At 38.5% G+C, this 12,973-nt stretch overlaps 1 protein-coding gene across 2 annotated transcripts; it reads left to right on the top strand.

The window, feature by feature from the left end:
- On the top strand, window positions 225–8,800 carry LOC109231123 (E3 ubiquitin-protein ligase At1g12760). 2 transcript variants are annotated; one of them, XM_019396685.1, is made up of 5 exons: window positions 225–403; window positions 1,747–2,570; window positions 3,458–3,583; window positions 3,680–3,956; window positions 8,157–8,800. In XM_019396685.1, the coding sequence occupies exons 2-5, from the start codon at window positions 1,909–1,911 to the stop codon at window positions 8,358–8,360; spliced, it is 1,269 nt and encodes a 422-aa protein (XP_019252230.1). In that variant the 5' UTR covers window positions 225–403; window positions 1,747–1,908; the 3' UTR covers window positions 8,361–8,800. The 2 variants fall into 2 exon arrangements, with proteins under 2 accessions (XP_019252230.1, XP_019252231.1); XM_019396686.1 differs by lacking the exon at window positions 225–403 and adding an exon at window positions 414–500.

Raw genomic sequence — 12,973 nt, 5'->3', positions numbered from 1 at the left:
TTAACTTATACGTAATTCATCACCAAAAAAAGAAAAAGAAAGAAAGTGAAAGGGAACCAGGAAAAGCCAAAGACAAAAAGATAAGAAAATATTTGTGGAAAATTCTTTGATGACACCGTAAAGCAAAATACGTACGAAGCGAAGCTCACAAAGAAAAAGGGGCAGGAACAGCTGACGCCATATATTATTATTTATTATATTACTCCTAAATCAAAGATATTATAGATATAGAGGGTAAATAAAAATATACCCAAATTCCAAAGGAGAGAAAACGCGTGACTTGAGAGCTAAAGTGAGTGGTGAATCCAAAAGGATATTTTTCGATTCATAGAAACTTCAGCTGAAACCCACACACATCAGCTAGTGTTAGTGCCTTCCTCCCCCACCCCTTCGACAACTACAGGTCAGTAATTTATTTCTGAAACACACACACACACACATTAAGATTTTGTAGAAAGGTTAAAATATTGAAACGGATCACCAAGAATTTGATTTAATAGGTAAACCCAGGAAGAGAAATAAATTGATAATATATAACCCATAAAGATTTGGTGAAGAGTTTGATTGTTATTTCTTTTGTTTATTTGTTAGCTTTAATCTGTTGATTTGTTTCATTGGTTATTATTATTGTTCTTTTGGAGTGATTAATTCCTTATAAAGGTCAACGTGTGGGTGGGAAATTTGGGGGATTTTTGGTTGATGACCAAGAACTAGGTTACTTTGTGAAATGGGTTCTTGTTAGTTGGATTATGGCTGTGAATTTGCTATATTGACCTAGTTTGATTGTTGATTAGTGGATTCTTACTGGATTTGTTGTTGGATTACTGATTGAAGTAGCTATGTTGCTACTTAGTGTTTGTTTGTTGTTACTCGTGATGACGCTGGTGCCTGGGTCAGCTAGCGTGCACCTTGAGTATTCCACCGGGCATCTGCTACCTCTGACCACCATAGGTATCGGATAACTTTGCCCACCAAGCTTATGCAGATGGGAATAAATCACTTTGTGTTTTTATCCTCTGTTAGGATTTGAACCATAGACCTCATGGTTCTCCTCCAAGTTCATTGACCACAACATTGTGGTGGATGACTGGAAAAAACCTTTAGTGTGCGAGTTTGTGTTCTTCTTAATGTGACTGGCTGTGAAATTATGCTATAGTGTTTGTGCGTCAATGATTATTGGGTTCTGTGTTGTGGTTGCTAATGTTTATATTGCTAGTATCATATTGGCTTTTGTTACATTATGTTGCTATTATAATTTAAGGATTGTTATAGAGTTTCTTGAGATAGCAATATAGCATCAGGAGTGTTGAGCTAGTTTTTTGCCAAGTGGGGTGGCTATTAGATTTGTGGCGATGCTTAGTGGATTGATCATCAAATAGTCCCTGATATAAGTAGAGGTGCTGAATTGTTGAATTTTGAGTTTAAACTTTAAAGGTCATGAAGACAATAATGGACATTCATTAAATAATTTTGTATTGAAATGTATCTTTGCCTAGTCTCTGGGGAAAGTTGTGGATAACCATTCTATTCATCTTATTGTTAAATTATATTTTTATTTTCACCATTTTGAGCTCTCACCATACCACACAAATCACATTTTTCTTTTGGCTGAGGTTGACCAGTTAATTTTGTTCTTGCTTCCTACCTGCTTCTTCCTTTTCTTTTGAGCCCGTGGTGATGAAGTGTCATGCTTTTCAAGTTGAGAGAAGACATACTTACATTCTACTTTTGTTGCACTTTGAACAGAAGAACTGCTTAGACTTCTCATATGAAGCTGGTGCAGTCCCTGAATTAACTGGTTGATTGTGAAGAGAAGAGGAGAATTTTTCAGTCTGTTGAAGTCAGACTTCTGTTTAAGACTTTTGCATCCCATGTTTTCAATACTTACCTCTCAGTCAGTGGACTTAGATGGCCAGTTCCTTGATAGGGCTACACCGGAAAAGCCAAACTAACCAGTTCCAATTATTAATGGAGCAAGCAAATAACCGTAGCAATGATGAGCATGTTATTGACATAACGAGTAGCAGTGATGCATCCTCATCAAGCAACCCCCATGATAGACCAGTCAATAACCTGCTGCATGAGCAAGCTGAAGATCAGCCATCAACAAGCACAGCAGTGCCTGTCTCACAACATGCATTTTCTTCTGCTAATAGATCAAACTTGAGGAACGCATCATTTGTTCGAAGAGGAAATGGGCGTAGCCGCCATCGGAGTCCTCTGAATTCCTTGCTATGGATATCCATTGAATTAGTCTTGACAGTGAGCCAAATAATTGCAGCAATTGTAGTGTTGGCCATGTCAAGGGATGAGCACCCACGTGCTCCACTTTCCCAATGGATCGTCGGTTATGCATCTGGGTGTGTAGCAATTCTCCCTCTTCTCTATTGGCGTTTTCGTCACAGAAACCAGAATTCAGATCAGGATTCATCTCAGCAGCCACAGGGTGCTTCGCAGACTGAACTCTCAGCCAGACCTTCCTCAAGTACAAGGAGTTCAGAAGTTGAAGGTCGTCAGACAACTGGTACAGCTTCTATAGGTGGTCAAAGTAGTGGACTACAGAGCAGAAGGTGCGTTCTATTTCTTTTCCATATATGGGAAGTTCAAAAATATCGTATAATAAATCACATAAATTGCAATAGAAAAGAAATAAGCGTAATACTGTAGTTCACTTGGTAAAACTTGTCCTTATTAAACCACTCCTCTAACCATGTTACCTTTCCCAAAAAAAAAAAGGATTAAAACACCCCTCTTAAGTCTTATAAATTTCAAAGCCGGAATTTTCATTTCTGGTATGTTTTAGCTTAACCCTGCACTTCATATGCTGTTGCAAGACTGGACATGTGTAATGGTGTACAGTCCCTTGATTTGTTATACACAGCTACGATTTGACTTGGAATGATTAGCATGTTGGGGCTGAAAATGGCATCATTTACCAACTGAAAGAGGGAACATGTACCCATAGCATGAATTTTGGAATATTTATATGTTTGAGAAGCAATATGTTAGTTTCAAAATTGAGTATCATTGTCAGGTAGATAACATTCATGACAAAGTAATTCAGTCTGATATTTTGGGAAATATGCAACTTGTTTTGACCTGTGGGAAGTGTGTTCCTTATGCTTTCTGTTTTGTGGTGAGTGAATTTGCTTGATTGAAGTGATCCAGACCAAAATATTGAGTGGCTTTCACAGATGGCCAATATTTCTGGAACCAAGGACATGACCATATTTGTAACTTAATAATGCTTTTGGCATTGTGTTCTTCAACTAATTGTGACCGATACTTAAATGTCTAATAGATGTTCTGATGACAATATCTGCCTCACAATGCTCTTCCTTTTCCATTATTTTGCATTCATCTGGTATTGGAAACTTGTAGTGAAATTAATGTACAAGATGGCAGGAGCAGTGTGCTGTTGAATTGAGTACTAAAGTAGTTCGTTTCCCTATTGCAGGTTAAAGGCACTCGTTGACTACTTTAAAATGGCACTAGATTGCTTTTTTGCAGTGTGGTTTGTGGTTGGCAATGTCTGGATATTTGGCGGACACTCTTCTTCCTCTGAGGCTCCTAACTTGTACAGGTGATGTTTCATTAGTGTTCTCATTTTGGCGTATATATGTACTTTTCTCTCTTCTCTACCAGCATTCTAGTTGCTCATGTTTCTATTTATTCTCAGGTTGTGTATAGTATTTCTAACCTTTAGCTGTATCGGGTATGCGATGCCATTTATTCTATGTGCAACAATCTGCTGCTGCCTCCCCTGCATTATTTCAGTCATGGGCTTCAGAGAAGATCTGACTCAAAACAAAGGAGCCACACCAGAATCAATTAATGCTCTTCCGACCTATAAATTTAAGGTAAAGAAAAACAAAAGTGGCAACAAAGAGGCTGCTGAAGGTGGGATTGTGGCTGCAGGAACAGAAAAGGAGCGTGTCATATCAGGAGAAGATGCGGTAAATTTTTCCCGTTCTGACATAGTTTTTTCTGGTTTATTTGTGTCCGCTTTAGTGACAAAATTCTCTTTTGAAGAATGAAGAACTTTGCAAGCTTGAACCTCCACCATCCTCCATTTGAAATGGGGAAAAAGAAAGAAAAAAGAGAATTATTTATATTCATTTTCCTACCAATAACTCCCCCCTCCTCTCTCTCTCTCTCTCTCTCTCTCTCTCTCTCTCTTACCCACTGCTGTTTCTGCAAAGTCATACCCTGTGGTTTATATGACTTCTTGCTTTGGCTGGCGGTAAGAACAGATTACTTCAGATTGATCTTAGTTTGGTTTTGTAGGTAGTAGGTAGTCGAGAGTTCCCCATTCTGTTTTAGTAGTATTAATAGCTCCCTTGTTTTTTTTTCGTCCACTCTGTGTATCGTATGTTCCAGTCTGTTACTGTTTGATGCTATTTTCTGTTACTGGTTTCGTTATTGTTGTTGTTACTATAGTTGTCTTTCTCCCCTTTTCCTTATCGTCCTTTGTTCCCCTATTCTTTCTTTCTTCTTCGTTGTCTTCCTCTCTCTCTTTTCACCTTTTCTTGAGCCGAGGGTCTCTTGGAAACAGCCTCTCTACCTCGCCAGGTAGGGGTAAGGTTTGCGTACACACTACCCTCCCCAGACCCCACTTGTGGGATTATACTGGGTGTGTTGTTGTTGATCTTAGTTTGGTTTTGCCCCATGAGTTTGAACCAGGGCTAATATTTCAGAGCTTCTTTTGTGCTAACATATCACAACTTTTTTTTCTACTTTAGAATGACAATTGCATCTGAGTGGATTGTGAACCCTGTTATGCTGCTTTGCCTCAGTTCCATTGAGCCATTAAGGCACTAGCGCTCGAAAAAACTATGACGTTTATTCAGTTGTTCTTTCCTTTCTTCTCCATCCCTCTGGTAGTGGTACTTGAGACTTTGTGGACTTCGATACCTGGGAGTTTGGAGTATAACTTCTAGCATTACTTCTTACTGGCGTATGGAGCAAAGCCCCAGGGAATCCTTTGATGACACTCTAAAATTCCACATACTTCGCATTTTAAACGAGTATGACAAAGAAAAAGTTATATAGGCTTGTTTCGTCTTTGTAGAGAGAATCCTCCTCTAGATTCATTCTTTCCCACTGTCTATGTTAAGATGATTGCTGTTGTTACTTGTTAACTAAATTTGAGAAACAAAAATAGATGAAGGGTTGTGTTATCCATTGTATTTGGGTCTAGACAAAGGGTACAAATCATAAAATTAAATACTTGACTCTGGATGACATCTAATAGGTCTCAAGTTCTATAAATGCACGTTCGTCGCCTTCAAAGGCCCTTTATCATACACTTCAGCACTTGAACCTGCAGCAAGCATACATTGTTGGGTTCTTCCTCAAGCAGTTGCAAGCCAACTGAAACATTAAAAATTGCTTACACTCAGATGTTTATCTGGTTGCTTTGTTCTGCTATGAAAAAGTACCAATCTTTGGGAAGCTTTCTTCCGCTTTGGCTGGGCTTGTTTCATCCATGCCTTTTCTACCAAAGTGAGGCGAACAGATTGACTTTTTAACTAAATTACAAACTGGAGATTCCACTTTACCTTTGGTTGGGAGATTATAATTGTCTCCCAAAAACGAACTGCCACTTTGTCTTATCCACAGTTTTTTATCCTTTGCTTTGTATTGGTGTTAAATATTTTGGGCTGTAATTCTCTCAATCCAAGTAGTGTCTTTTGCCAAGCTCCTAACTAGAAATATTAACATTTTCATCATTGTCATCTTCCACACATATATATTACAATATATTGATTGATGGAGCTGATGTAGCGGACCTGAAGGTCCTTAGCAACGACTTTTTCTTGAACTAAATGTTAGTCAAGCTCAATATGTTTTTTTGGAGCATGAGAAATAGGATTTGCTGCCTGGTAGCAGTGAGGTTATCACACCACAGTGTTGGAGCTTGAGGAAGCACTCCTCCAAGCTTTCGAAAAAGATTTTGCAACCGTGGTAGCTCAGCTGTTGCAGGCTGGCAGCTGCCAAGCCCCTATATTCTAACTCAGTGCTTGAACGAGTAACCACACTTTGCTCTTTGGAGCTTCAAGAAGATTTAGACCCAAGAGAAGCACAGCAGCCATATGTGGACCTTCCATCATCTATGCTTTTTATTTCCTGCCTAGTCGGCGTCAAACTAGTGAAGGTTAAACTAGGAGATGGTTTCCAGAGAAAATATATTAGGAAGTTCCTATGCACATGATAGTACACCTTTTCAATGTCTAATTTATAGACCAAAGGCATGTCCTACTCAATATAAGCCAACCTTACTGCTGAACTTAAACTGTCATTTATTAATCCTCTCCTATAAGCCGAGTTACTGAATGTGTTGTTTTTTTCTCCTCATATAGTGGTTATTCTAGTAGAATTGGTTGGCGAAGTGCGCTTGTGACTTCAAACTGTGTACTTGTGATAACCCCCCCACCCCCACCCCACCCCCACCCCACCCCACCCCCCAAACCAAAAAAAGACACACACATACACCCCTTCTCAATCCTTCCAATTTTCTAGCACCTTTAGTTCCAAGTAATAAATATTTAGAAGCAAAAACTTGCTGGAGGATCTCAGGGAGTGTAAAACATGTCTGGTACAATAACCCATACAATGATATATTTGGCAAAAAATCATTGTGTTACAATGAAAATTCAAGATACTCTTGAGTTATAGGTAATTGACTGCAGAAATGAGTTGAGTGGCAATGTAATTGCTGAATCATGGGAGAAGAAAGATGTGAAGGGCAAATAGTAGGTGGAGACTTATGCCAAAGCTAAGGGTAGGGTTGCAGAAAATGGAGTAGGAGTTGAGAGAAAGTATTGGGTGAAAAAATCACATATTAACCTGCAACTATCCTACATCCAGAATTATCCAAATTGTGGGGACACATGACCTTTTTCAAGACTGAAATAGTAGACCTTAAAATGGAAGATAAAGGTGCTAGCTTACATAAGAGCTAACCAGTTGCCACTCAAAAGTTGATTGCGATCGCTCATGAGCTAACCAGTCATGAGTTGATTGCTACACTCACTTCTAACAACTTGCTGTCCATGTCCTTATATATCACTTCCTAGCTTCCTGGAAAAACTGTTAAATTACTACTGCAAGCTCAATTCCAGCGTTAGGATCAAAATTGGAATTTTGAGAAAGTGCCTGTGAATTAAAAACGTCCGCAGCAATCAATCGATAAGTTATGCTGAACAACTGGAGATAATTATTCATGGAAAAATAAGTCCTTATGTATGTCGATATCTGCACTTAGCTTTGCATCAGGTCTGGTCATACAGTGTGAGTTGGTGATAATTTGGTTTCTCTGTCCATCTTCGCATAATCTGTTTGTGAGCTGTTCTGGATAATACGTTAACAGACATAGTTGGTAGTGAAGCCTTCTGGTCATCCACTAAGAAATTACAGACGTGAACATAGGTATATCGGTTAGCAGTATGGGAATGTAGGTTCCACCTGAGATCATACTGTGGACTGACAAGTATGTTTGGGAATTTGGCCTAAATATGTGAGAATATGTTGACTCCAGTATATCCATAGTGCAGCTTACTATCAAAAGTAGAAAGCCAGTATGCTTCTCATATGCATTAGAATGTTCTGAATTTCAGAGCTGACATGATCTGCTGATTATGCAGAGACCATTGTCTTCCAAAATTATTGAGCCGAGGGTCTTCTGGAAACAGCCTCTCTACCTTCACAAGGTAGGGGTTAGGTCTGCGTACATACTACCCCAGACCCCACTTGTGGGAATACGCTGGGTATGTTGTTGTTGTTGCATTGTCTTCCAAAACAAAACTTTTAGTACAACCCTGTTGTCACAATGCTTTTGATTATGAATTTTTTCATTTTCTGTTGCTTGATGTGATACTATTTTTTTTCTTTTGCTGGGCGTTGCTTGATGTCACGCTAACACCATTGTTATTGGAAAATTTGGAGAAAATATATAGATTCTTAACCTTAGGTATAATGTATAATCACTATGTAGAGATCACAGAGGATACGTGCCATTGCTGCCGGAAAAGCACTTGTTCTACACTTAACAGAGTACACCCCAAAAGAAATTGGACTAGTCGAAGGGCATGTAACCCTTTGAATTATTTTCACCAAATTCATCTTAATAATTATTTAACCCTTTGGTTTCACAGGCATGTTGCATTTGCTTGGCAAAGTATGTGAACAATGATGAGCTGAGGGAGTTACCCTGTTCTCATTTCTTCCACAAGGACTGCGTGGATAAGTGGCTGAAAATCAACAACACATGTCCGCTTTGCAAAGCTGAGGTCGGTGAGACCCTTTTGAGCTCTCTTACTGAAGCAACTGCAAATTTGCATCAGACTTCCGCATTTTAAGTTGCCACCCTGTCCACATGCTAGTATAGAGATTGCTTTATAAAGGAATAGTAGTTGCCTTCATATATCTTCATTTCTTCCATCACTTTTCTGATGTTCTTTTGGGCTAAAAGTTGTTAGCTTGCTAGATTTATACAACATCTGTTGCCTGTGAGGTGATAAGATTGCTCGGTTAGTAGAAAGCAAGATGGCATTTTTTCCACGGTGGCATTGATGTGAAAATTTGGCGTGCAATGCCAATTACTAAATACATGATGGTATTAGCGTTTGATAAACATGTAGTCTTGTCAAAAAGTTTGCTGGTTGTCAACACTCAACAGCCATGAAGGCTTTTACTTTTCCTGTAATTAAGTGACAAAGTGAAAATGCAAGGGATTATATTTGCAAGAAGGGCATCAACCTTTATCAATCATAGTTATGTTTTCTCACCATTTTTTCCATTTTCCAATTTAACGTCTCTCTTGGGAGAGTTCTAACTATTTTTGCTATGATTTGTTCGAGGGTGGAAATGGACTTGAGGAAATATTGAAGTCTTTCCATTCTATTCCTTCAATTGAATACTTGAAAATTTCCTTGTTCTTGCATAACGTAAGTAATTACTTGGAAGCACATTTTGGAGATTTAGTTTCAACGTACTGGCGTATTAAAAAACACTTCAATAAAACGTGTTTAAGCAATTCTATATGGTTAATATGGACTTCTTTCGAATGCATATATGACTACTTTAATATCAAAAGTATACCCTTCTCTCGGATAGAATTAATATTCAACATAAGAAATTTCTACTAACCAATTGAAGCACTGGTGCAACTGGAATAGTACTTTTTTTGCGATTTTTAGATCAAGAAGCTCCTCAATGAACCGGACAAGCACATAAGATGAGCAGAAAGAATTTCAAATAGTTAATCAAACTAGTAAGTCTCACCAAAACTCAGCTACAAGAAAGTTACTCATAATCAACATATTCATAATCCAAGTCTCCAAGATAAGAAAAGAGGAGAAATGAAGCTTAGAAAAAGCTCCCAGAAATTCTTCAAACTTCCTTGAGACCTTGAGAGTGAAATTTTCGTCCAAAAGCTGTTTCGATAAGACAAACTAGGGACTGTTTCAATAAGATCAGTCCGGCACTGTAATAACTCTCTTTACTTTAATGCATAATAATAATTATCAAAAAAAAAAAAAAAAAAAAAAATCTTTCTCTTTCTTTTCGTCCAAAAGCTGTCATCTGTTCTTTAGAGGTTGCAAACTGAAAGTCCCCTTTTCGAATTAGTACGCAAGTATTTACACCCAGATAGTTGGCCTAAAAATAAGCCCACCCACAAATAAAAGTCAGTAGGCTATCAGATGCAATAGCGCCAGCTTTTGGCGGCTGTAGAGACAGTTACTGGAATTTAGCCAAAAAGAGATGAAATTAAATAAGAGGACACACGTTCACCAATTATGAATTAACTATGATAGTTAGTTCTACTTCAGGATATCACATGAAACCATATGTAAAATGTACATTTGAACTCAAGTCCTCTCTTTCAAAGATGAGGTACCACACATATATATATATAAAACTACTGGCCTACTGCCATGGGGTGTTCAGTACAAAATCAGAATTCCGAAAAAATAGAATCAAACCTCCGATCGGTGTGGTGGACCTGACATTAATTTGTATGCGTTGGTGTTGAAACAAATAAAAATAAGTTAGAACCGAAATCGAACCTAACTGACTCTATGCACGCGCATATAGAAATACTTGTTTCCATAAAGATTTCTTCAATATTCGATTACTGCGGGGAAAAAATCGAAGCAGGTTATTTTCAAATTTTAGTTTTCATATAGTTTCTGTGTTAGCCTTGAAGGAATTACATGATAATAACATGATGATACTGAAACATGAGTTGACAAGTAACGGAGCTTTCCCAATCAATACTACGATCTTAAAAGAAAACCATAGAAATAATTCTAGAAGAAATGGTTACAAGTTAAAATAAAACAAATGGATTATAAGTTGATAGTTTCTTTTCTTTGTCAGGATTAATAAGGGATGAGACCTAACACTAACAGGATCGTTAAACTCAGGCACGATTGAATTGCAATCTCTTAACTACTGAAATATCTTGTGACACTATTAGTTGATATTGAACAAATCCGTAACTGCGTACCGAGCCGCAAGTAGAGTACGCCTATCCCACGTGCCTAAATTAAATATGGATAAATGAATGCAACCTTTTTCTAGAGAGGTCAATATGCACCTTTGAGTTGAGGCCGCTACTAATTTAAAACAAGATCATGAATTTCTTAACTACTAATTTAAAATGGCAGAATAGCCTAAATGGCACCTATACTTGTGCCACTTTGTCATCCCGGTCCCTGTATTCAATGAAGTTTCATTCAGACACTTGAACTCAATCAAAACATGTATTTTAAACCCCTCTGACCGTTGACTGAACTTATGTGTCATTCATTTTGCTGAGTCAGAAAAATGAGTGGTTACACGCTCTAAAAAGGAGAGTGGATATATTTATTTTGAATTTAAAATATAAAAAATAATAATGAATAACCATAAAAAAGAAAAAGAGTAAATTAATTTCCCAACCAAAGTATCTCTACCCGTTTCCACCCTTCGGCCTTATTTCACCCCGTTTCTCCCCGTCTTCTTCTCCCCCCCCCCCCCCTCCTCTTTCCTATCGTAACTCTGTTTCTCCCCGGCCTTATGAAAAGAAGAACCACCAACTAGAAAGCGTTTTGTGTAACTAAAGTCCAGTAATTAGCAGGTCTAAGCAATAGGTATATAATTGAAAACAAAGCAAGAAAACAGGACGCAAATAATCAATTGCTGAAGAAGAAGAAGAGTCCAATTATTACCTGCAAAATCATATGTCTAAGGATAGAGGCGCTAGATTGAACAAATTGTCAAATCGCAAGTGAAAATTGCTAAGGCGTTCTGAGATACTACATTCATAGATACACGATGTTAATTCTTAGGGCTTAGTAACGCTCGATTGTATCCATATAACACCTCTCCCAGCTTTTTGCTGCAAGGAAATTATTCCGGAAAGGTGCTGCAGTATCTAAATTTTCATCTTCGTTCTAAGGAGAAGAGGTTAAATAAGGAGTGAAAAAGGAAAGTTGAAGGGTGGTGTTAATGGCGCTAGGCCGAAATGGGAATGGAGAAAACGACGAATGGCCAGCAATTGATTTTGGGGCTGCTTGGTTTATTGAGATCCCCAAAATGCGACTCACTTACCTTCAATCTCTTCAACGTTTTAGCATATGCAGCAACAATGAACCTAGCTTTTCTTCTTAAGGATTTCTTCAAGCTCTGAACTTTTATCTTCAATGGCTTCTTCGGATGCACTTTTCTTAACTTTATATTCCAGAAAGAAAAGGGTTTTTTCTTGATTTTCCCAATTACTTTTCCCTTAGGTGTATTAAGTGGATGATGTGGCATTGATTTATCTGATGTGGACATGATATTTTCTCCACGTCAAGCGAGTGACCAACACGTAATGCCCAAGGGGTTTAAAATACATGTTTTGATTGAGTTCAGGTGTCTGAATGAAACTTCATTGAATACAGGGACCGGGATGACAAAGTGGTACAAGTATAGGTGTCATTTAGGCTATTCTGTCATTTAAAATTTAGGCATAAGATTTGAATTTCTGGACACATTTTTTAAACTTTAGGACACGATTTGAAACTTGAATTTTAAAGTTTAAACTTCAGGAAGCTGTATCGTGAAGTTTGAACAAATTGGTTAATCCGTGAATATATTGTTGTATCGGTCAGAAATCTGACCAATCGACCGTCGTGGTATCGACCCCGTCTCAAGTACGCTCCCCAAAGCAATGACCAGCGAACCTGACCTCGCCCAATCCGCATCAAATACGAAGCAAGCGTTGAGGTCGCCCCCTCTACCTGGTCGACCAAAAGAAGGCCCAATGGGCGTGAGGCCCCAACTATAAATAGGGAAGAAAAGAGCTATTTTAGGGGGGCGGCTCCAGATATTTTGGGGCATTCTCTCTCTCTCTCTCTCTCTCTCTCTCTCTCTCTCTCTCTCTCTCTCTCAAGAAAGGAAAAGAATATCCCTTCTCCAAAAAAGAAAAAGCCCCGGAAGAGGAGAGATAAACGGATTCCCTGAACCTCTCCCAAAAAAGGCGGGATCGATCTGGAGGATAGAAAATGGATTACTATTCTCTGAACCTCTCCAAGGAGAGGCAGGGCCAATTTTCATGATCAATAAAGTCTCTTGAATGTCATCTCTATTACGTCTGATATCCTGTTGCTTTAGTTCTTAATTCGGTATTAATTATGGTTGGCTATGATTTACCCCCTTTTTATACATTTGATTGATTTGCTTAAATATTGTTCGGCGCAACATTTTAAGTCAAACGATTTGGCGTCGTCTGTGGGGATTTCCTAGCGAGAACTCTTAGTTCTTCCCGAATCAAAGGAAAGTATCAAGAGGATAGCTCGATTCAAACCAGAATCGACGGAAACGCGCCAAACAGAGAAGATGGAGAAGTCGTCCCTCGCTATAACTCCCACTCATCTTCCCTGCCGCGTCAGGCCGGAAACCGGCGCAAAAGCGCCGCAAACGAGAAATCGAAAATGAACCTGGA

The sequence above is a fragment of the Nicotiana attenuata genome, chromosome 8 (genome assembly GCF_001879085.1).
Source record: "Nicotiana attenuata strain UT chromosome 8, NIATTr2, whole genome shotgun sequence".
NCBI classification, from domain to species: Eukaryota; Viridiplantae; Streptophyta; class Magnoliopsida; order Solanales; family Solanaceae; genus Nicotiana; species Nicotiana attenuata.
The sequence above is the reverse complement of the archived record's forward strand: the minus strand, read 5'-3'. Positions and strand labels throughout refer to the sequence as shown.